The sequence below is a fragment of the Oryza glaberrima genome, chromosome 12 (genome assembly GCF_000147395.1).
Source record: "Oryza glaberrima chromosome 12, OglaRS2, whole genome shotgun sequence".
NCBI lineage: Eukaryota > Viridiplantae > Streptophyta > Magnoliopsida > Poales > Poaceae > Oryza > Oryza glaberrima.
Window position 1 is genome coordinate 7,372,197 of NC_068337.1, and position 25,431 is coordinate 7,397,627.

Sequence of the window (25,431 nt, forward strand, 5' to 3'; positions counted from 1 at the left end):
TCGAGTGATGGCATGATGTGTCAGTTGTATAAAAAAGTTTTTCTTTGATTATGAATAATGACAAAGACAGCAGTATGAAGGGATGGGAATATGTACTTATTTTTTAACTTAAAAAAATATAGGCAAACCATTTATTTTGTTAAATAGTCATGGTACAAAGTTAATGATTATAAATCGTATGGAACTTATTGATTATAATTTACATGACAAACTATATTCTTGATATAACCGTATTACATAATAGAAAAAACTTTACTTAAAAGAACTTCAAAATTTATAAGTAAACTATACATACTAATTAAATGTACATAATTATGGTCTTATTACAAAAAAATTATTGTTTCAACAAAAACAATCGAATATGCAAAAATGAAAGAAATTAACTTCAAACAATTTTATGTTTTGCACTACAAAGCCAAGCAATTATGTAAGTATTTGTGTGCACCAAAACCCTTTAATGTTCTTTAAAACTATAGAGAAAATATTGTTGAACTTATGTAGAGGGAAAAAAAATCTAATTTTTAATCTACCCTTGATTTAATCTACGCCTTCACGAGGTGATTCAATCACAAGAACCTTGAGTAACTTGATCTTGTAATTTCCGCTTCTAGCCGTATTTACACGGCATGTGTACTGCATGATATGCATGATAATTACCTAGCGGTAGTTTAATATTTATTTGATACAAAAGTTGTATGAAGTTAATGTATCATCTATTCAAAAGTGAATGAATGGTTTTTGAGAAATGCTAAAAAAAAAGAACCCGGGATATATTTTAAAAGGACATTCGCTGACTATCTATGAGATAATTGTTGAACAAAATATAATATTACCCTTCAACATATAATGCCCGCGCAAAAGCGTGGGCTACCTTTCTAGTGACCATGATATTATGTCATCGTTTTCATTAACGATCGTGATATTGCATTGTTATTTAATTAAGGGCTGTTACTATCATTATTTCACTGATGATGGGGGTATTATACATCCTTATTTTATTTATGAACACTTCCTTATATAAAATCACCCAAAATATCATTAAGCAATAATATATAATTGTGTGCACTCACAAAGAAACACTCACTGGCACTTCATTTATTCATAGAATTATTGGAAGCTTACAGACCCCTCCGTTCCAAAAAAAAAAAAAAAGTCCAATCCTAGCTACAAAACTGGACATATGCGTGTCCAGATTCGTAGTTAGAGTTTGCCTTTTTTTTTTCAACAAAGTAGTACAAATTTATAGCTTCTTGGTTTCACAACGGGAATACGGCTAGAAGAATAACTATGCTGGCATGTGTTTGTTCATCATCGCGGATTGCACATTAGGTGATCAAGTTGATCGATCTTATTCAGCATCATCCCTCCGTACATAGGTATCCTGCCATTCAATCACTTGGACACAAAGTAGATTTGTGGGGCAGCGCACGGTGCGGTGCGAGTGGTGTGGGACGGCTCGGCGCGTCGCTTGCCCAGCTTGGCATTTTGTCTACCAGGTGGCGGGCAGGTGGCCCGGCGAGGCCGTGTCGGCCCAGGAGGGAGGAGGGTAAAAAGTGCGAAATACCTAATAAGCGAACGTTCGCTCTAATACTTTACCGCGAACGGCTCGGACAGGTTGACATGCACGACTGAAAAGGCTGTCACGCGTCAGCTGGGGCCCTTGAATGCAGTGTCCTTTCTTTTATAGCTAAACTGTGTACGTATATCTTTTTTTTTTCCTTTTTAATCACCGATTTTTTAGGGATTGATCACGTATGTGATTTTTTTTTTCTGAACAACACATGCACAAGAATAGGAAAGATTCTTGGGAATTCTTACTCAATGTGTGCCCACATCCGCCACTTTTTATTTAGGTTAGTTTTGACCCAATTGAAATTTAATAGTTTATTATTTTTGAATTTATTTTAGTTTCGTTTTAAATTCATCTGTGTATAAATTTTGTATATCGAAAGTTTATTTATATAAAGTTTAAATGTCAAAAGTTTATATATGTATAAAGTTTCTATATCAAAGTTTTTATATATAAAGTTTGTATGTATAAAGTTTAAATTTGGGTTTAAAGTTTGTGAGTAGAGATGCTAGTAATTTGAATATGATTTTATTTGAATGAAAAGCTTAAAAAAATGGGTAAAAAATCTATTGAATTGAAGATGTTGCTATAAAATAAAATAAAAATACATTTACCTAGCCTAGTTACGTAGTATAATGCTTTAATTACAGATCATACTAGTTTTATCGGTAGAAACAACATGATACATGCAGCTGATTAAGTGGCAGCATGCATGGTTGCATGCTCGATGTGTGCATGCAGGTGCCTGGCTGCCTGCAAATCATGCCACTAATCCCTAATTAAAATGCGTAAGCGTAGAAGGTTAAGGTGATACTAGTAGATGATAAAGTCGATTTGTGGTCTGAAAGTGATCGCGATCCGCGAACGTTCGCGTATTAGCCCCACCCGGCCGGCTGCTATGCTGGGCTGAGGGCTGAGGGAGAGGGGCTAGGAGGAGAGTTAGGGCCTCAAATGAACAGGATTTTTGTTTTATATTTGCTTGGAATTTTGTAATTTGGAAATGAAAAAAGGATTGAATTGGAATGTAATTTGTATTCAAAATTTGAAACTGGACTGTTTAATTGGACATTCCAATTCAACATGGTTATTACGGGGTGCAGGGATTAGTTATAGAATTTCGAGAAATTGCTTGGATGGATGGATTGTTTTTGAAAACAGATTTAGAATTGTCGTCACATATTAAAATTCATCGGCAGTTTTTTTGGCTATGAAGGAAGGGACTATTACAGGGTGTTTCGGATAAAGTTGAAATATCATGAAAATGGATCCATGAAAATGGATCCGAAGAAAATAAATGCAAATAAACGAAATTGGGGTTTAGATCCAATTTTGGCATTCAAAGGATTCAAGGGAAGGACATGATATTATAACCATTGGAACGGGTTTTGGGACTTTGATTAACTTAAATAGAATCTATTAATTTATTAAAGGAATAGAAAAATAAGCCTCCACGTTTGCTCTTATGGCCTATAAAATCCCACATTAATTGGAGGAAAATAAGAAAAAAATAAAAGTCAATCCGAGACGGTACCACATTAACCGTAGAAAAAAAGAAAAAAAATCAATTGGACACCCTATAGATTGCTTACATAGTAAATAAGGATTCTTTTTCAGTTTGGAAATAGTATTTTATTTTGGAAAACAACAATCATACATGATTTATCAAAGTGAAATAATCAGAATCAGTAACCGAGTATTGCATATGTATCTATTCCGAATTGTACTCTCTACATTCATGTCAAAAAAATACATAGACTTACCTTGACACACAAAACAATCTACCAAAGCTACGTTTTTCAATTCAAACTTGTCACTTACCTTGACACATCTCGTAGTAAGAACGACAATAGTAGAAGCATCACCAAAGATAATCGATTCCGTTTTGGGTGCCTGTTTGAGCGAGGAGAACCAATTTTTATCACTGGTCATGTGCTGTGAACAACCGGAATCTACGATCACACGTTCTCCTTCCTCGCCACCAAAGCCTACACACAAGAAGATACCAAAGCCTCAGTACTGCGGTTAGATAAAAGAAATTTAGAAATCCAGTACTAAGACACATGACCAATAGATCCAATAGATATATATCTGTGTGTGAAAATAGTTTGAGAATTTTTAGAAAATTTTTCCAAGGTCGGTTTGACCGAGGGGGTACTGCCGGTCTAACCGGGGGTCGGTCCGACCGCCACTGCACTGTCGGTATGACTGGTCGCCGGCCTAACCATTGTGTTCCGGCCGATTTGACCATGCCGATGTCGTCAGTCTGACCACTAGTGTCCCGCTGGTTGGACCGTCGATCCCGACCAAACACAAATCAAAGATCTCTCAAAGTAGATTGAAACTTTATTACTTCTCTCTGTGTTTACAAAGTTGGACAATGGCACTCCTCACAAAAATCTTTACTAAACTCGAAACCCTAACTATTCTCTCAATATTACTCTCAGAAAAACGATACCGGGAGGACACACCATCCCTCTCTATATATACCCGAGGTAGGCATCCTAAAGCCACGAACCAACCTTGTACAAGAATCTTAATCCCCTACGAAACCTTCACATACAAGAAACAAACTTTACAAACTTAAATTGTACCAAATTTGGACTCCTTCCAAATTCGACTCTGCATCCTATACGCACACAATATCTCCATCATATGCCATATGGAATCTTCACCAACCACGTGCATTGATCTTTAGCCTAAGCATCCCGGATTAGCTGATCATCCGGACGTCATCTTCTCCCAAGTTGACTTCCGATCCATAATCGGCAATACTCTCCCGAGGCATCAAAACCACCTACACATGCAGCAACCAAGAAACCATATCTGAGCACAAGTTCTCACCAACATGACTCATAGTTAGCAAACAACAGTATTACATATGCATAGTATCCATATAGAAGTCATAAACATGAACTATCCAAGGATATCCAAAGAATCAACCCGAAACCGAAACCTACATAGAGTCAGCCGATCAGACCACGAGCTGGCCGGTCCGACTGCACACATACGTCTGATCAGACTAGCAGCACTTGCCCGGTCTAACTGGTTCAAACAGTCAACACCAGTTCCTGTTCATCACCTGCAAATCAATCATCTCCAAAATCACTTCGTCAATAATCTCTAAATATCAAAACCAATAATCCCATATGCCAATTGTTCACATAATAAGGACCAAACACACTTTGATTTTACACTTGGTCCAACGAATGAGATTCACCAACTTTGGTCAGATTGGATAGAGCCTTTTTTGCACAGTTTGGGAGGAGATGTTTCTGGATTCGTTGTTACAAAGCTCAGCATCGGTTGTCTTAGATCATTGCCCCTGTTTTGCCTTCGCACAAGTTTTCGGGGGCAAAAAGGGATTTCACTTTGAGAGTTTTTTCACCTAAAACGAGGGTTTTCTTGAGGTCGAGCAATAGATCTAGGTAGCTCCTATACAATCCTCTTGTGCAATTGAGGGTTTATTCCTCAAGCTAAAATGATTGGGCAAATGGATTGCAGAGTTGGAGTTAGAAAAAGGTGGGCAACTTTAAGATTCAGCTTTCGATGGCAAAGGAGATCCTCAACCGCATTAAGATTGCCAGAGATAGTAGACCTCTCACTGTTGGGGAGGAATGGTTAAGAATGAAATTGAATCTGCACTGCCTTGGCCTGGCATCTCTTGGCCTGGCATCTCTTGAGCGTACTATTGCTAGGTCAAGATCTCGGATAGCTTTTCTTAGTGAAGGGGACGCCAACAACTCTTATTTTCTTAATCAGTCCTGCTACTGTAAGAAAAAAAAGAATCATTTCTAAGTTAATGGTGGATGATCGGGTTGTCACTTCTCAGGAAGAAAAACATGAGGCAGTTTTTGAGTTCTACGAGCATATTCTAAAGTCAGCACGTGATAGGGATTTCTTGTTGGATCTCCCGGATTTTGACGATAAAAAGTTTGATATTGATGCCTTGATGAGCCATTCTTCGACGATGAGATATGGTCTACTGTTAAGTCTTTTCGCCTCGACGAAGCTTATGGTCTCGATGGTTTTACGGGTTGTTTCTACAAGGCGTTTGGGAGATTATCAAAGGTGATATTCTCTTGGCGCTTGCAGCGATTCAACAAAGGCATATTTCTAAATTCAAATTGTTCAATTAAGCCTATATCACTAAAAGGTGGATGCTTGTCGGTCATCATTATAATCGATCATCTGGTAGCAAGCGTAGTAAAAGACCCTGCCAACCCTAGGGTTAGACAGAAGTGCTATGGATGAATACCCCAAAGATGACGATACCTGTTAACAATTTGTGATGAGAATCTCAAAAAATTATGATAAATTATTCAATATATAGAAAGATGGTGTGTGCCTCTGTGCCACTAAAAAGTTCGAGCCTCCCTCTCCACCATCGTCGAACTTTATCGCACCCTCCACACCATTCCATCGCTATTCTGCTTGGGTTTAACAGTTTGGCAGTTTTGACATGTGGGCCTAGGCAGGAAAAATGTCGCTCTTGCCCTTTCAGTCGCTGGCATAACTGTTCTTTTGTTCTGTGATGGTGAAAAACATCTGCCATGTGATGAAACACTCTTCTTTTGTTCTGTTAGTTTGCCATGTTGTTATGTGGATGCAAACAAGTAATGTATTTGCTAAGTCATGTCTATTGCCGACATTTAGTGCTATCATGTGATGAAACAGCTAGTTATGTGAGGAAACGACTAGTTATGTTATGTTGTTTCATTCTGGACAATTACACTTTCACCATTCAACATTGAAAATTCATTCATTCATCCATCCATACATCCATTTATCCATGACTACTCACACACACAACCACCTACTTCTTAAAAATAGCATACAAAGTAAGAAAAATGCAAATATAGACTATCTTTTCAAGCCACTTAGGCTTAGTTCATTTCCCTAGTTCCCAAGTCCCCACTCTCTTTTTTCACGCGCACACTTTTCAAACTGCTAAACGGTGTGTTTTTTGCAAAAAGTTTCTACATGAAAGTTGCTTAAAAAATCGTATTGATCCATTTTTGAAAAAAAAGCTAATACTTAATTAATCACGTGCTATTGGACCGCTCCGTTTTCCGTGTGCACTGTTCCGGTCAGGAACAGGCAGCAACAAACACAACCTTAAGCTACTGCATCACCCTATTGCCCACTTGTGCATTGCCTACAATTCTAGCAGCCTGAGAACCTTCCTGCATGATAGCCAGTGGAGCTGCAGTAGGGAAACCACCAGGTGGTGCCACTGCCATTAGGGGAACTGCATGAATTGGAGTAGGGGCATGAGGTGTCTGCACTCCAGTGTCCACCATTTCATCCTCCCACTGATAATACTGTCAGCCTCCAATCTGAAAGCCAAACCATTAACACATTAATTGTAAGCAAACAAAAAAAAACCAAAGACAAGATGTGAGCAGAGAATGAAACACAAACTACAAAATAAGGGAACTTGTGAAAGGCACAGTTGCTATTCTTTTTTGTTGTCGAGATGAACCAGCTTGCAAGCACATGGCAATTGGGGCAAAGCACCCGCTTCACCCTACTACCATAGCTGCTGGATTCTTGGGATATGGTTGGAGAAGAAGACAGGTGAATGAGATGGAGATGGAGGAGTGGGAAGTACAAGGGCTGAGGTGTCATGTGTAGGAGGAGAAGGGCCAGAGGCTCAGTTGGCGTCAAACAGCCCTGCCTTTGCCGCCAAAAAGAAACGCCTGCGGCTGTCCTCCGAATGGCACAGAAGAAAACAAACTTGTTGAAATGGTCTCTCAAGCCTAAGGGTAACTAAGTCATTTGGCTGCGTCGTTACCCACCGTTACGACAAAAAACGGACGGAATGGTGTGGAGAGCGCGATAAAGTTCGACGATGGCAGAGAGGGAGGCTCAAACTTTTTAGTGGCACAGAGGCAGACACCATCTTTCTTAATGCCACACAGAGAAAAACCTCTATAATCGGTCATCTGGCAACAATCGCAGTAAAAGACCTGGCCAACCTTAGGGTTACATAGAAATGCTATGGATGAATACCTCAAAGATGACGATACCCGTTAACAATCTATGATGAAAATCTCAAAAAAATATGATAAATTATTCAATATACAGATTAATAATATGTATAACTGAGCTCACATAAATCAGAGCATCAGGTGTTTTATTATTTTCTAACAAATCCAAAGAGATGCGCATGTCACAGATGTAAAACAGTTTTTCCTTCTGGAAAATTAAAAAACAACAACCAGGCATGGTGATAGGCACAAACCATGACGCTTATCACTACACATGCAGACATGCTTACAACGGCCCCGCAGCCCGTGCTCGTTTGATGTAGCCTGGTTGCTTGGGGGTCGGTACCTTCTTCTTGCCCTGAATCATTTTAAGAACATCCTGCATGGTTGGCCTCTCTGTCGCTTTGTTCTGGGAACAGAGCAGTCCAATATCCATGCATCTTTTGATCTCCTTCAGTTGAGATTCGTCGCAAAGCCGGGGATCGAATAACTTGTTCATACCTCCAGATAGACGTACGTTCCATGCCTGGGAAAGATAATAAAAAGGAATCAACATGTACGACAAGTTTACTCAGAGTAATTAACACACGTGGTTTCCTTTCATGACCGCTCCTCCGTGTACTAATATATTGATATATTGAATTAGTTATGGCACGAGAGCATCTTAGTATAGAAGTCCAATTTCATACAAACAAATTGTGAACCTTGATCATTAAAAGGTTTATACAAACAACATGCACCATATATCGGACAAGTTTACTCAGAGTAATTAACACACATGGTTTCCTTTCATGACCGATCCTCCGTGCACTAATATATTGAATTAGTTATGGCACGAGAGTATCTTAGTATAGTAGTCAAATTTTATACAAACAAATTGTGAACCTTGATCATTAAAAGGTTTATACAAACAACATGCACCATATATCGGACAGTAGAGTTGTGATTGCAAAACTCCACCCAGTGAGCCTCACAGATACGAGGAAAAAAATATTAATTACCCCCTAAACTATCGTGGTCGACTGTATTACACCTTAGACCACAAAACAAGACATTATTTACCTCCAACTATACAAACCAGGCAAATAACTCGGTAATTCGTTCAGGGGGGTAATTCATACTTTTTTTTCAAATATAATTATGTGTATTCTTAGTTGGTGTAGTGAACAGAAGTTTTATACTTTGCCAATTATTTTGTTGCTACCTCCGTTTATAAAGTGGTGATGGATGTTTTTAACATCGATGAGTTTTTCATTAAAATTCTCTTAATATAATTTTCACAATTTAATCATGATATTGTTGAATCTATTAGTGACTTCAAATTTTTTTGACATGTGACTACACACAATTTAGGACGCCATCATTTCGAGATCGGAGGTAGTGCAGATTATTGTTTTTTACACACGGTTTTGGACGTCATAATTATGTTGTCACAATATAGTTCGATCAAGTGAGTATTATATAAGAATTCATTAGTAAAAGAACAAATCTCAACAAATAGGTACTTACCCACTCAATCGAAGCTTGATGACGAGCACCTCGTCCAGACTCACCCATTCCACTAATGGTCTCAAGTAGTGTCACACCAAAACCGTAGACATCATTCTTCAAAGAGATAGTACCTTCTATAATATATTCTGGTGGCATAAAGCCCCTAAATATCACAAAATACAAATTCAGATCCTATCAAGGGTATGTAGAGAAAATAGAAAGAAAATAATTTCAGAGGCAACGAATGGAATGCCATATATCTTACAGTGTTCCACTAACGCTTGCATTAATGTCGTCATCTTGTAATTCTTTAGATAATCCAAAATCACCAATCTTAGGGTTCATGTTAGAATCCAAAAGTATGTTGTCTGGTTTCAGGTCCAGATGGACTATAGGTTTCTCGGAGTGGGTGTGAAGGTAAACAATTCCCTGGGTTATCCCTTCAATTATTTTTAATCGGGAGGACCAATCAAGCAACCCCCCTGCAAAACCAGAACAATTTGAAGTGGGACAATCAGTAATTATAAACAACAAAAGTTAGGATCAAATTTTCTGTTTATAGTGCGTACCATAGATTAAGTTGCCCAAGTTTCCATTTGTCATGTATTCTTCAACCAGCAAAAGAAATTCTTCTTTGGCAGAAACCCATTTGTGGCATTTTCTTTCGGCATTTCAATTTCCCTGTATTCGTGGCAATATCCTACAAGTTTAACTATATTTTTATGCTCAAGCATTGAACGTAGAAGGATCAAAGGATGCTTTTTGGGCATCTCGTCATATTGAGATGGAAATCCATCTGTATGTTTCTTGATAGCAACCTGAACCCCATCAGATAAAACACCCTGAAAAGCGCAAAATTACACAGTCAAAACAGCACCCAAGAAAGTCTTATCAACGTGGTACTAGCCATGAGGCATACAGTACACCATGACACTAGATTACCAGCAGCCATCTATCAGTAAAGATAAAGAATTATTGATAGATTTTGGCAAATTATGTGTTGACAATACTGCGTAATAAGACATGTTATATGTTAGGAAATCTAAATATTTTTTGGATCAAAATAACTGACAGCAATATTATGAGTAGAAACAAATTATATATCCAGAGAACATAATGATTATTATCCATCTGTCAGCAATGTTTCATCTGTCAGATCATGATCTCACAGTTAATATAGAGTGAGGTGAAAGCTCGGGCGGCAAATTCATTTAGGTGTGCCAGAAAATAAAAAAAAACCGCCAAAATTTTTTCCACACCAAAAAGAAAATCGACGCGAGAAAAAACCCTAGGCGCCGCCACCTCACGGCCCCTTCCATGGTTCCACCACGCATTGCCACCTCTCCCTCCTTCCACTGTGTGCGCCTCTCTCCCCATCCACCACGCACACTGCCTCCTCCTCTGCCAAATCCAGCGCGTGCCCACCGCCACCTCACTCATCTCTCCCCCTCCACCGCGTGCCGCCTCCGCAAAATCCACAGGGCGACTGCCTCCACCACGCAGCCCCCTAACTGGTTGCCTGTGCCGATGGTAGATAAGGAGAAACGAATCCTACGAACCTATACAAATCATCCTTAACTTATTATAGTTAATAGCAATTCTCTGCCTTTTTTTCTTCTTCCATGCTAGTATCATGTTTTATCAAAGTTGTTGGCTCTAAATCAAGCTATCAATCAATCACCTACACACTGACACACATCAACTCCTTTTTTTTTTAAGCCTAAGGTGGAACTTTATTCCACTTTTATATTTAGAAGAGAATTGACCCAGTTTATAAGGAAAACCGGGCCCAAAAACCATACAATTGCATGGTTAATTACAGAAAAACCGGCTAAAACCCGCCGCTGCACAACTAACAACGACGGCGGAGCCCAAACACAGAACGTCGCCGCCAGGCTAAACACAAAAGCGACACATCGTAGAAGAGGTGTTATCATTGCCGAGCTAGGCGCCCAAGCGACCTAGCGCCGACTTCACAACCGCAGCGACACCAAAGGCACGAAGGTCGCCAAAGCGAAAAGCAGCTTCGACATCCAACAATGGGCATCAGTCAAGCCACCGAGGAGCCACTTCCTTCACACGGCTAGCACCAGAACTCCTTGGAAGAGACTGCAACATGTCATCATTGCCAAGCATCGCCTGGATTAATGCCATACTGCTAGGACAAATTAAAAATCTATTCGATTCTTAAAAAACTGCTATCGGTCCACCGGTTCCCATAAAAACCACCTGGTTCACCAGTTTTTTACCGGTTCGATTGCAGGGTGGTCTTTTTGTTGAACCAAGCCGCCAAGGTCCCTAGTTCTGGTTTTTTCCGGTTCAACCGCCGGCCTGGTCCGGTTTCTTGTACTATGCCGTAGATCGAGTCATGTTTAGTTTGTGCTTTGTTGACATCATCGCATGGATGACAAACAATGCATCATAGGAAAAACTATTCATTTGTCGCCTTGAAAAAAATCAGGGCATCAATACTATTGTGGCAATATATACATGTTGCTACAATTTTAAAATCGTTGCTATCCGTGGTAATAAATAGGGTGGTAATAGGTTATTGCAATGATTTTTATTTGATGGTAATAAATTTTGATGTTGCCACGGAATGGACGTGGCAAAAAATCATATTATTGCCACCACTCCATATGTGGCATTAATTCTACGTACCAAATTAAAAGTTCAAATATTAATCTATCATCATAACTATTTATTTTTTATAACTTGTATTGGCTAGAATTCGAACCCAAGACTTATTCTCACATGCGCTCTCCTTTACCAACTCACCTCACCTAGACATCATTTCTGTTAGAAAATGTATATCGTTCCATTTAAGCCTACCTAATTGAGAATTGAATCTAAAAGATTTCAAATGAAAAAGTTATCACCTATAAAGTTGTAGATCTCGTCGAGAGCTATAATTTTCTTATAAAATTTGTCCCAATCTATGTCCATATGAAAAATATATGTTAAATTATGAGATGACAATTTTTTTATTGCAACGAATTTGTTGATCGTGGCAATAGAAAATATTGAAAAGTAACTTGCCATAGCCATGTACTATGCAAATTACCAAAAAATTAAAATTGTGGCGATAGAACATTTTTTTTCAACAATAATGTTTTTGTGGTGATATATCATTTTCTATTACAATAAAAATACTAAATAAAATAACGACTGTAAATTATTACAATAAAATATAGTTATTTGCCTAAAAATTATCATTGAAATAGTACATTATATTGCTATGAATTATTTTTTGTTATAATAATTTAATGGCAATAGCTCAATTATCTTGTAACAATTTTCTGTTTGTTCCTTGCATCGTGGCTATTATTCTAAAACATTTCAACCATGTTCAAATACACAATAAAGATTAAATGGCTATTTATGTGCGCATGATCCCACACATCGAAAGGTATCTGGTGGACGATTTTGAATTGGACAATACGAGCCTCATCGGTTATCCATATTTTCTAATAAGCCAAAACGGCTTATAGGAAATAAAAATTAATTTATAAATAAAACTTTTATATGTATGTTCGTAGCAAATTAAAAGCCAACGCTAAATGAAATTACGTTGAGAAAATCTTAAAATCAACTTTAAAATCAAGTTTAAAATTTCAAGTTTTGGCTTTTACTTTAACTTATTAGCTAAACTGATGGGCTCTATAATAGTTGTGCCTGACATAATTGAACTGGGACTAACGAGCCATTGCTATATATAGTTGCTATATAATTGATCCCAAAATTAACTAACATGATCCAAAACTGAATTGCTCCCAACCCGAGCAAACCAAGACGCCAAGTTAGAATTGGGACTGACCTTGTAGACAGTTCCAGAACCACCTTGACCAATTGTTGTTGCAAAGTTATGAGTAGCAGCCTCCAACTCAATAAAACTGAAGTTCATTAATTCCCTCTGTCGAACACGGGGAAGTTTTGGGATTCCTACAGGAAGTGAACTTCGTCTTGCCCTGATGACGGCGAACATCTCTGTAAATCCAGCTGAACATCAAGAAGCGTTTTAATTTGCAGCAAGAAGAGAAAAAAAATACTATTCTCTATTATAAAGAAGTTTGAAGTGTATTTTCATTCGTTAGAACAGCTAGGAAGCTAGCCCGTGCACATGCCGGGGTACCTTAATATTATTTGAATTTTTATTATGATGGTTTATGTGTGGTGATTTTTTTTTCTAAATATTCCTGGACTCATTTTAAATATGTATTTTTAGTATTTTATTTCAGCATTGGCTATGATTTTCTTCTAATTACCCTTTCAACATTTAAATTTTAACCTAAAATTACTTTGAACCATGTAGTGTTGAATTTGTGTGAAAATATTATGTTACAATAAAGAAGTTGATTTCTATGCATTTTCTACCATGTGTTTCTTTTTTAAAAAAATATTTAGCATACCATTTTTTTCCAAGTTTTCAAACTTCAAGTAAAACTTTTTCTTGTACTACAAAAAATGCCCATGCGTTGCAACGGGTGAAGGTAATTTTAATCTTATTATTATTATACGGTTTAGTTAAGGCAAAGTTGGTAAAATTCATTGTGGGAATTTGCTTGGATATATATATTTCTAGAAAATCATAAGCTGTAGTTAGGAATCCAATCATCTCAAGTTAGCATGTGAGTTTTTTAAAGAGATATCTTATACGACTCCTTCCATATTTTCAAAAGTGAGCGAACCTAAAACCTGTCTCAAATACGGATATGTATTTCCAAAATTAAACGAACTTAAAAACCGACTCATACACGGATAACGCACAAAAATACCAACAAAAACATCTTCACTTTTTATAATATACTAGAAAAAATGCCTGTGCGTTGCAACAGAAAGAAAATTATGGAAAATCTCGCTAGCGGATCCCGTCTGGAGCAGAGGGATGTGAGTCGCCATCCATCTTGAAGGTGAAGTGAGGAGAGCGCAGCCGATCGGTGGCAATGAAAATGGCGGATGTTTTTTCATGATTTCAGGTGTGTTAGGTCTTGGATGCGACTGATATGTTCCGCTTGTTGTTATGCTCTTTTTTGAGGATTTGTGTTCTGCCACACCCTGATTTTTGCTTAGGGATTTGTAAGTTATTTAATAAATTATTTCTTGAATCTATATTAAATTTGATTAATTTATAAGTGAAGTTTAATGTGAGAAATAAAATATCCTAATTAAAACATGGCTATATTTAATCATTGTTAAATTCTAGATGATTAATTATACTCTCTAGTATTCTCCCATTATTAATTTTAACAATACAAAGAACATTTCGGTAATTATTTAAACAATTATTAGTAACTACATGATCTAGATAAATATTTTTTAAAATACTTTGAGTGTCCGACTATTTTCTTGATTTTTCTTGAAATTATTTGAGAAATGAAAGTGTTTTTTAAAATTTCAAGATCATTTCAGTGATTAATTTAAATGGAAAAGTAATTAAAATCCTCCCTCCTTGGACCAATTTTAGTGAAGTCTGATTTGGGTCCCTCTCTCTCCTCTCCAGCTGGCTTTACCTACTCTCCGATAAAGTCTAATTTGTGTCCTCCACGTTTCGGCCAGTTTGCTTCCTTCCTTTTCTATTCGGCCCAACAGCAGCAGAGCAAGTCTACACTATCTCCCTCACTCCCTCCTCTTTCTGTCGCCCGGGGCCCACGTGCACAGTGTCGTCTTCTTCCTCCTGCTCCAGACCGAACCCCGTGCACGTGCTAAGCCGGCGCTGCCAATCCTTCAAATGCCGTCACCCCCTTTTCTTCCCTATACAAATTGGTTGCAAAAATGGGTTCCCCTCAATCTCCTCTATCCCTTCCTCAAGAAAGCACCATCAATTTTGTGCTGAATCCCGCGAATTTCGGTTCAGTTTCTATCCCAGCAAACTCGGAAGAACCCTAGTTTTTTTCCACGTCCGTGTCCCGTCGTTCCTGAGCCGGATTCCTCTATTGATGGATGAAAATCAGGTGTGAAGAAAGAAAAATTACAAATCTTTTAAGTAGTTAAGATAAGATAGTAGAGAAGAGATTATTATTAGGTACAGATATAAATACGAATCGGACTTTTTATCTTTTTTTTATGGATGCCGCATTTTTTTTTCCTTTTTTTTCTTTTTTTCCATTGTATACGAATCAAACTTTTTATTTTTGCTTTTTTACATACGGCGCTTTTATCGTTGTTTATTTAACTTTTTTGTTCATATGTCTTTTTTTTAAGTCAGGAATTAGACTTTTTTTCTTCACTTTTTTATTGTTTTTTTATTTTTATATGTATCGGACTTTTTTTCGCTACCAGTTTTTTACAGATGTCCTTTTTTACGTTGAGAATGGGACTTTTTCCGCCCTTTTTAATTTTTTTAAGTACAGAGGATGGAAACAGGTTAAGCTTTTAAGATCTGTATCTTAAAACCTGTCTCAAGCACGGATATGTATTTTCAAAATCAAATGAACTTTAAAACCGGCTCATACATACATGACGTATCAAAATACCGATAAAAACATCTTTGTTTTTTATAATAGTAGAGAAGAGATTATTATTAGGTATAGATATAGATATGAATTGGACTTCTTATCGCTTTCTTTTTGGATGGCGCAGTTTTTATTTTTTTTCCTTTTTTTCTTTTTTTCCATTGTATACGAATCAAACTTTTTTTTTTTTGCTTTTTTACATACGGCGCTTTTTATCTTTGTTTATTTAAATTTTTTTTACAGATGTCTTTTTTTATCAAGAATCGGACCTTTTTTTTCACTTTTTTATTGTTTTTTCTGTTGTATATGTATCAAACTTTTTTTCGCTACCAGTTTTTTTTTTTTAGGATGCCTTATTTTTACGTTGAGAATCGGACTTTTTTTTTTTGCCCCTTTTAATTTTTTAAAGTACGGATGATGGAAATAGCTTAAGCTTTTTAAGATCTGTATGTATTTCCAAAATCAAATAAACTTAAAAACTAACTCATATATACATGGATGACATACCAAAGTACTATTAAAAACATCTGCAATTTTTATAATAGCACTATAAATATCTTTACATATTCTATAGTAACAATTTTTGAGGATGTTTCATGTAATTGGTCATAGCAATCTATTTATTTATAATCAGAGTGAGGCATTATTCGTGTATAGAGAGATATGACAGGCTAGACAGCGAGTGGAAGTCGGTCGCTCAGGCTTCGCAAGCCAGTAATACCATGCTGTTTTCACGTGCCCTTAAGGTTACACCATGTCAAAGCGCGCGCCCCACTGCTTTCTTGTCTCTACTCGTGGCGACGACAGTACACCAGCATGGTATCTTCCGTTCTCATAGGCTAGTCATCTATATTTCAATGTTTTTTAAATGGTATATTCACATATAATAAGTCGATAAAGAGTATATTTCTGTTGTTTTAGGCCAAGCATACACGCAGAAAAACGACATCTTTCCCTTGCTGGACTTGTAGTACTATTGTCATGGGACTAAACTCCAGCTTAGCATTATAGGCTTCACTGGTGGAGAAACCATCTTTGGTCGGTCGACCAAAATCCATAATAGTCCCGGTTCCACTAAAAACCGGGACTAAAAATCATCTTTAGTCCCAACCATCATCTTTAGTCCCGGTTGGTGGCTACAGTGGGCATATTTGATCTTTAGTCCCGGTTCGTATGTTGTCAGGGGCTGTCAGACCCTCCCGTGATCTTTAGTCCCGGTTGGTAACACACCAACCGGGACTAAAGTTAGGATTTTTAGTCCCGGTTGGTGTTACAACCGGTAAAACAAAGCCTCTATCCATGTGCGCGCATGCAAGTCTCCTATTAATTCCATCCTTATCTCCTCTCCCATCCAGCCATCCTCTCTATCTTATCTTCTTCCCTCCTCCTCTCCTCCCATCCTTCTCTTCCTTCTTCTCTCACCCCATCTCCTCCTCCCCTCTCCTCCCCCTCCTCCCCTCCCTTCCCCTCCGGCGGGGCGGCGCGACGAGATGGAGGCGGCGGCGGCCGGCTGCGTCGGGCGGGAGGCGGCGGCCGACGCAGGTCGGGAGGGCGGCGGCTGGCTGCGTCGGGCGCGGGGTGGCGAGATGGGGGCGGCTGGCGCCGGTCAAGGGGGCGGCGGCGGGCGGCGGGCCGTGGGCGGCGGCCGGCGGCTGGCCGCGGGCGGCAGGCGCGGCGGTGGCGGGAGCTGGCGGCCGGCGGCGCCCTCTCCTCTGCCGGAGGCGGGAGGCGGCAGCGAAGCACAATTTTCTTTTTTTTTCCCGAATTTGTGATACATTTGGATCTAAGAACTTGTAATTCATTGGATCTGTGATGTTTGGATCTATGATGTATATTGTGATGTATATGATGTGTGATGTATTTGATGTTTGGATCTGTGATGTATTTCTTTAAGAATTTGAGTTGTATTTTTTTTGAGAATTTGTGATGTGAATGATTCATTGATTTGGGATGATACTTTGATTTTGGAATATTTGGGGAGATTTGGGAAGGAGCAACTCTTTGGAAAGAAACAATGAAAATAAAAAAAAATGGTGACCAACTGGGACTGTGCTGCTATCTTTAGTCCCGGTTGGTAACACCAACCGGGACTGAAGATGGATTTTTAGTCCCGGTTATTTAAACTGGGACTAAAGATCAAACCGGGACTACAAAGAGATTACCAACCGGGACTACAAATCATCTCTCCACCAGTGCTCGTTCACTTTGCTACCATTTTCAACCTTACCTTTTTTAGCAAGGTTACCCAAAAAAAAGTGGCTACATTTAGTTTATTGAATCTTGCCAAAATTTTAGCAACCTTACCAAAATTTAGCAATGCCAAAACTTGGTAAGGTTGAAAATAGTAGCAAAGTGAACAAGCTCACGTGTCAACCAGTCTAAGAATGTTCAGATTCGGATTTGCTCACTTATGATCCGATTTATTTGTTTAGATCAATCTACTCTAATGGTCATGACGTATAAAGAATAAAGTATAGGATAATCGGTTTAAATGAGTTTAATTTTTAAGATTTTCTCTGATAATCATCCTCCTATGCCAAAATCCAGTAGCTTTAGATCTCCATGCTCCCTGACCAGCAATGATAGATGTTATTATCTTCCATATTTATGAGCGAACCTATGACACCTCCGCGTGTCGGCCGCTCGACTCTAACTACATGCTGCCATTGTGGAAGTCGGAGGCACACGACATCCATTTGTACAAGTTTTTGCTGCTCGGCCAAGTCCGATAGTTGGTCACCAATTAACTTGTTGTATTTGAATTGTGGACTCATTGATCCTCCGCAGTTTAATGGGTAAGAGTCTAATATCTAATAGAGTAAATTGTATTTACGGTACATTAACTTAATAAGTGGATGCAATTTAATGCGAGAACTTAATAAATAAGCATACTAGTAAAACAACTTGACAAGTGCGTGCAACCTAGTAAAAAAATTAATAAATGAGTGTACGTGTATAGCTCCTTGAAAGGTGTGTGATTTTGGTATAGGCCTAAAAACTTAATTATTTTGAGCATTCTTGCTATACTTATTTTGTTAATATACTTATATATAGATTTGTATAAGCATAATTTTTTTGTCATTCTAGTAAATTAAAGTCGAACAAATTTTACCGTGTAGAAATATTCTAGTTAGTATTTAAGATGGTGAAAAAAATCTAAATCAATGGCGCAAATTGAGCAATATATTTTTACATATTACATTAATATCTGCGGGATTGCTATGTGATGATATATTAATGTCGTGAAATAATTTACATAGTACTCATTAACCAAAATAGCACATGTCTAGCCAAATTGATCTACATATAGTTTTTTTAGGTTATTCTTAAATGATCATATATTTCTGTTCATTCATTAAGTCCATTCGTTATTTGTGCATTGGAGTAAATGGAGTAAATGTACATTGATGCATGTATCCATGCACACAAGTATTTATAACCCACATGCAATATCTTAATTTGCTATTGTCTAGGAAACAGTGGGGATGGTGCATGTATTGAGTTTGTTGCTAGAGTAAATATAGTATGAGAGAGTTATTAGTTTTTTTAGTCTTGGTGTATCTATGAAATATGTAGATCAATTTAGAATGGAGGGAGTAGTAAATAAGACAAAAGAATAGAAAACTAAGTCCATTTAAAAAATGATTAAAATAGTTAGAGATAAGTATAATGCATTAAAAATATGTTTAGAACTTTAAGAAAACTTTTAAAACTTATAGAAATTACATATAATTAGCCATGACTCTGATAAAGTCCATTTAAAACTCGTGATAATCGTTAGAAATAAGAAGAATTCATTAAAAGTGTGTATCATTACTTTTGATTTCAATTATAATGTTTTAAATTATTATGTGATTATTTAAATAGGTTTATTTTCATAGACTTCTTTTGTTTTTGTTTATTTAATATAGATAAATCGGGAATGGATGTACACCGTGGATCAATGGTCGAAGGAGTTTATTGATAGTATGTATTATTCGGTACTGCTCTTTATGTCCAAGGGAGCCACATCCAGTACCTAGTGACCGACGAAGTAGTGCACCATGTCTGCAACGTCTAAAGCATAGAGGAACTGTTGATGCTAGCGCTCGACGCGTGGCGGGTGTAGATTATCATCTCATTCCGGATGAGTGTGTTAACACAAAATTTCGTTACGGTTCTTCAGTGGATTTGGTTAAGAAAAAAAGTCAATCAACAAATTGAAGCCTATCAAGAAGACGGAGTTTAAGAAAGAATCGTGAAGAACTATGGCATGAAAATTTAATTCTATCTATTAATTAGGCATAATTTAGTAACTTTAAGTTTTGTCTAGTGTCCGATAAGTACTCGTATCTTATATTTTATCTTTAGGAATCTGATCAAGACTTGTATGAATCCGAGGGTATAAATATGTACACCCGAAGACTTTGTAATCTAGCTACACAGATCAATACAATTACTTTTGGCGTGTCACCATCTTTTATTCCAGCAAGTTCTTAGTTTTGAGTGGGCTGCATCGGTTAAGTTTGATCTCATGCGAGGAAGTAAGTTGCGTCAACCTTGCTTGTATCGGCGTGGCTAGAACATTTTTGGTTAAGTCCAATATTCTATTTAGGTTGACGCGAGCATTATCTATCTGTTATATTGATTCTAGCTTTAAATGTGTTGTCCGTTCGGAGTTTTATAGGTTTAGCTAGGACTTTCTCGGTTGGGTCCTATATTTTGACTAAGTTGATGTTTCACTAATCGTACTGTTGTTTTAGATAGATCGATATATCTATCACGTTTGTGTAGATTTATCGGCTAAATAGGTTTTTCTTATTATCCTCAATCATATATTGTCTCAGTTAGATCCGATCTATTAGATTACTGCTAATAAATATATTTCTACTAAGCCAATAGGTTTTCATTCAACATTTTATTGTAGTGCTAGACGATGAGTTATCTTTATTGTAGACTTGAGCTATCAGATATATCGGTTAGTTAGTCGATATACACTTTAATTTACTTACATCGGAACATATATCTCAGCCAATGTACATTTTAACCATCAGATTTATATCTATCACGTTATATCATGACGATTGGTTCATATTACATTATCTCATTGCATCTTGAGTTGCATTGGCTTATACTCAAATTTGTATAATCTTCAATTAAATCTATCTCAATTAATTCCAATCTTATACTATCTTCGGTTCGGTCTGATCTATCAAGATTGCCTTTGATAAATAGCATTTATTGTTTATTATGCATAGCTTAGTGCTAGACGATGATAGCATAAATCTCACGTTTCTACTGGCCGATCGGCTTCTTGATCATCAATCTATGTCCATCTTATTAGATATAGGATCGAAATAAATGGTATGCGCTAAAAACGATTGATACGACGTGCACTGAAAATAAGCAGATATTCTCGGCTTTCATGTGAACGACGAATTTCGCGTCAATAGAGTGGTGATGTGGAGAGGACTCGAGCAGTCACCTAGGGCCGCAACATCTACTGCCTCTCGATGTCCAGCATGCATGGGCTTGTCCCACGGATGGCGCAGAGTTAATGCCTACCAATTGGTCGATGTCAGGACCGATGTACGCCAACACTGAGTTTGTGGCTGAGAGCACTCCTACTACACTTGAACCTGTGTTCTTGCCACGAGTTCATCCATGCCCTCAGTCATGTTGTTCGCCACGGCAACAACATTGTCTTCAATTGAGACCGACGAAACCAAGGGTGACATGGCTCAAGTCGAGGAGGAACCAGCGGTGATATTCCAAACAAACTGTGCACAAGGACGATTGCCACGCTCAACAGTATGCTCAAGACATGCTGTGACATCAAGGTTCAATCAACTACAAGCGCTGATCTGACCGAAGTTGCGGCACCTCTCAGTAGTAACACCGATCCAGTTCCCACTGGAGGCCAGTCAAGATGTTTATGGTGATGGCGGTGACAATGTCACTGAGGATTGTGTTGTGTTTGCTGAAGCAGATGCCAAGCTCACTATTGTGCCTTCATTATGCATGTAAAATGAAAGTGTTTTTTATTCTTATTCTGTGATGAACAATTGGTATCTGACATTATTGGTTTTGATATTTGGAGATTATTGGCGAAGTGGTTTTGGAGATGATTGGATTTTACAGGTGATTAATCGGTGCTGCTGGATGATTTGGTCCAGTTAGACCGGGCATGGGTTGCCGATCAGATTGGCGTGTATCGAGCTGTCAGACCGGCCAGACCACGGTCTGATCGGCTGACTCTGTGTAGGTTTCGATTTCGGGTTGTTTGATTAGATATCCGTGATTAATATGTGTATGTAATACTGTTGTTTGCTAACAATGAGTCAAGTTGGAGATAGCTTGGTCTTGAAATATGGATCGGGAGTCAACTTGGAGATAAGGTGACGTCCGAACGGTTAGATATTATACGGGATACTTAGGCTAAAGATCAATGCACGTGGTTGGTAAAGATTCCAAATGGCACACGATGGAGATATTGTGTGCGTATAGGATGCGGAGTCGAATTTGGAAGGAGTCCAAATTTGCTACTGTTGGAGTTTGTAAAGTTGGTTTCTTGTACGGAAAGGTTTCCTAGGTGGATTAGGACTTCTTGTCTGAGTTTGGTTCATGGCTTTAGGCTGCTTACCTCATGTATAAATAGAGAGGGAGAGTGAGGCCTCCCGATATCGCTTTAGAGAGCATTGAGTTGTGAGAATAGTTAGGGTTTCGAGTTTAGCCGAGATTTTCATGAGGAGTACTTTTGTTGCACTTTGTAAACACAAAAAGAAGTAATAAAGTTGTCATCTACTTTGAGAGATCTTCAATTTGTGTTTGCTCAGGTTCGATGGTCCAACCGGCGAGATACCGGCGGTCAGCCCGACGGCATCGCGACTGTCAGACCGGCGGAGTAACGGCGGTCAAACCAGCGTCAGCCTTAGGTGACAACAGCTGATCTCGGCGGTAAGACCAGAGCAACAATCTCGGTCAGACCGGCGCATCTACTTCAGTTAGACCGCGTGACATCGAATTTGAGGGTGACTTTCATTTCCACTAAAAGTTTTGGTTTTTTGGTACTACAACCATTCAAACCCGTCCCCCTGTGGTTGGCTTAGTTCTTGTTGTTCGATCCTACAATGCAAGCTTCAACGGTTTAGTCACAAAGCAATTGCTGACAAGTAGTCCACAAGGTGCTTGAGACAAAGTACAAGACGTAGGCGTTCACATTCTCTATCCGGTTATCAGCCAGGGCATGTCGTGGTACGTCACCAAGATGGATTTGAACCCATGGTCAATTCCAAGACTGATCCAAGGCAGTCGAAATGTGGTGGTATTTAGGGCTCTCCAACCAAGGCAACCGTACCTCCTTCTTGAGTCATTTGCACATGTACCTTTTCCGAGTAGCAGCTAGAACCATGGCTATCCTTCTGGTGCAATCAAGGGCTAGTATTTGATAAATGGAGTAGGTACTTGTTCAGATGCGCTAATGAGGATCTTGAAGCTCATATGGTACCGGTCAGTTGTGTAAATTTGCCAAAAAGTGCTGATTTCTACAGAGCCCAGGCCATTTGCAGAGTTGATCAAGTTGAAGGTTTGGTCATCTAAAGAAGATAAAATAAACTTGTTGACTGAACAAGTTATCACCAATGGGAAGAATCACTACAAGTTTTTTTTGAGGGGTAAAAGCAGGAGCTCTGCCTATTTCATAAAAGGAGAAGAGAGGGAAACCGAGTTTGTACAAGTAAGGTTACAAAAGGATCCCATGGGGACCCCCTTCCGAGGTGTTGACAGAGGAGTTGACAGGAATTTTTAGATAGTGTAGAGCAACTAGCAGGAGGATACAAGAACTACTCATTCTAAATTGTGAGCTCCATCATAGGCCTTGCACATGTCGATTATTGACTCGACGACTTGCACCATAAGCACCCTTGAAGATCCTAGCATGTCATTGAAGCCAAATGCCCCAAACTGTGTAGATGAAGAGGCCATCAAAATTTCTTCTCTGTTCTTTCACCATCTCTCTCCTGCAAGCTGTCTACCATGCTAGCATGTCTCCATTGAAAAGAGAGGCTAGCGGCATATGAAGGCCTGCTTTCTGCCAAATGAGTCTCTAGACTTGCTTTGCAAAGGAGCAGTCCATGAGGAGGTGAGTGGCTGTCTCCAGTTCTACACCACAAAGAGGGCAGATGTGACTGTTGTCCCAAGCACGAATGTGAAGCTTATCGGTAGTGAGAATCTTCTTGTGTATCATAAGCCAACCGAAGAATTTGCATTTGTTTTCCGCTTTTGCCTTCCAAAAGAAATCCGACCTGTTATCTTGGATGCCTCCAACGAACTGAATCCTGTACGCGGTTTTTGCCGAGTAGGTTCCATTTGAAGTCCACCGCCACATAATCGTGTCATCCATTTGCTCTTAGGGGGATGAACTCTCTGACTTGAACTGTGGTGTTCATTCTTCGCATCTGTCTCAACCAACGGTTGTCTTGAAGCTCCTGTGCCACCGTTTTGTTTTTTCTTGTTGCTATCTGGTAGAGGGAAGGGTATAGCTCTTTAGGGGATGACCCCTCAAGCCATCTGTCATGCCAGAATTTTGTCCTGTTGCCATTTCCTAAGGTGATCACCGTGGAAGCCCTGAAAAGCTGTCGATCTGTTTCATCACAAGGAAGGGCAGATCCCTGCCAAGGTTTATCTACTGCGGTACATTCTTGCCAGAGCCAGCGAAGTCTTAAGGAACTGCCGAAGAGCTCAAGGTTTGTTATGCCCAGCCCTCCCATGTTCTTTGGTCTGCAAGCCCTCTTCTAGTTTACTAAGCAGTGTCCTCCCTGTGCCTGTTCTGATCCTGTCCAGAGGAATCCGCGCCGGATTTTGTCGATCTTTTTTTCAGCCCATTTCTTTAGGGGGAAGACTGTAAGGTGATAAGTTGGGAGGGCAGAAAGGGTGGATTTGATCAAAACCGTTCAACCTGTCTTATTCAGCAATTTTCCTTTCCATGTCGGAAGCCGAGCTGAGAACCTGTCAATGAGTGGTTGCACATCCGATTTTTTGTGCTTTCTGATGTGCAAAGGGAGACCTAGGTATGTGCAATGGAAGGCCTTCAATTGTGCTGGGAAAGGGGAGATAATATCTTGGAGGTCAAGGTCTTCACATCTTATTGCGTAGATTTTGCTCTTAGATAGGTTAGTGACCATCCCTGTTGAGAGTCCAAAGTTATGGAGAATCGCCTGTACTGTCTGAAGTTCCTGTTTATCTGGCCTTGTGAACACCACCGCGTCATCAGCATACAAGGCTACATTGAAACGAGCTGTCCGCCTTTGGAGAGGTTGGAGTAGGCCCTCTTCCTGTGCCTTAGCAAGTAATCTCTGTAAGGGGTTGATCGCCAGAATGAAGAGCATGGGGGAGAGTGGGTCACCATGACGAAGACCTCTTCCGTGCAAGAAGCTATCACCTGCTTTCCCGTTTAGGATGATCTTTGAAGAGGACGTAGATAGGATAGAGATGATCCATCCAATCCACCTGTCTCCGAACCCCAGGTGTCTGAGTCTATCAAGAAGGTATGGCCAATTGACAGTGTCCAAAGCTTTTGCAATGTCTAGCTTCAGGAGGATCGCCGAGGTTTTGGAGGAATGCAGTTCGCGCACCAGGCTGTTGACGAAGAGGAAATTGTCCTGGATATTTCTTCCCTTTATGAAGGCGCTTTGGTTTTTTGAGATCATCTGTTGGAGCTTAGGGGCCAATCTGTTTGCTAATAATTTTGAGAAGAGCTTCCCAAAGGCATGAATGAGGCTGATCGGTCTATAATCACCTACTCGAAGTGCTTCACTCCTCTTAGGCAAGAGGGCAATGTAGGCCGAGTTTAGTAACCAAAGGCTTCGAGTGTCGTGGTTAGCCACCTGATTTATCGCCAGAACAACATCTTCCTATATAATCTCCCAACATTTTTTGAAAAAAGCACCTG

The 25,431-nt window shown here is 39.0% G+C and overlaps 1 protein-coding gene across 1 annotated transcript; it reads right to left on the reverse strand.

The window, feature by feature from the left end:
* Positions 1–7,846: 7,846 nt before the first annotated feature.
* LOC127756239 (cysteine-rich receptor-like protein kinase 27) lies at positions 7,847–25,189 on the reverse strand. Its single transcript, XM_052281633.1, has 7 exons — positions 24,547–25,189; positions 12,869–13,050; positions 9,731–9,893; positions 9,621–9,698; positions 9,317–9,533; positions 9,070–9,214; positions 7,847–8,086 (listed from the first exon to the last, which is right to left on the reverse strand). The coding sequence occupies exons 1-7, from the start codon at positions 25,187–25,189 to the stop codon at positions 7,847–7,849; spliced, it is 1,668 nt and encodes a 555-aa protein (XP_052137593.1).
* Between the last annotated feature and the right edge of the window lie 242 nt (positions 25,190–25,431).

Coding starts and splice junctions, on each gene's coding strand:
- LOC127756239 (XM_052281633.1), bottom strand. CDS start 25,189: ATGATCTCAAAAAACCAAAGCGCCTTCATAAAGGGAAGAAATATCCAG. Junction 13,051..24,546: donor CTTCCATTGCACATACCTAG/GTCTCCCTTTGC, acceptor CTTGATGTTCAG/CTGGATTTACAGAGATGTTC. Junction 9,894..12,868: donor GTTCTGGAACTGTCTACAAG/GTCAGTCCCAAT, acceptor TGCGCTTTTCAG/GGTGTTTTATCTGATGGGGT.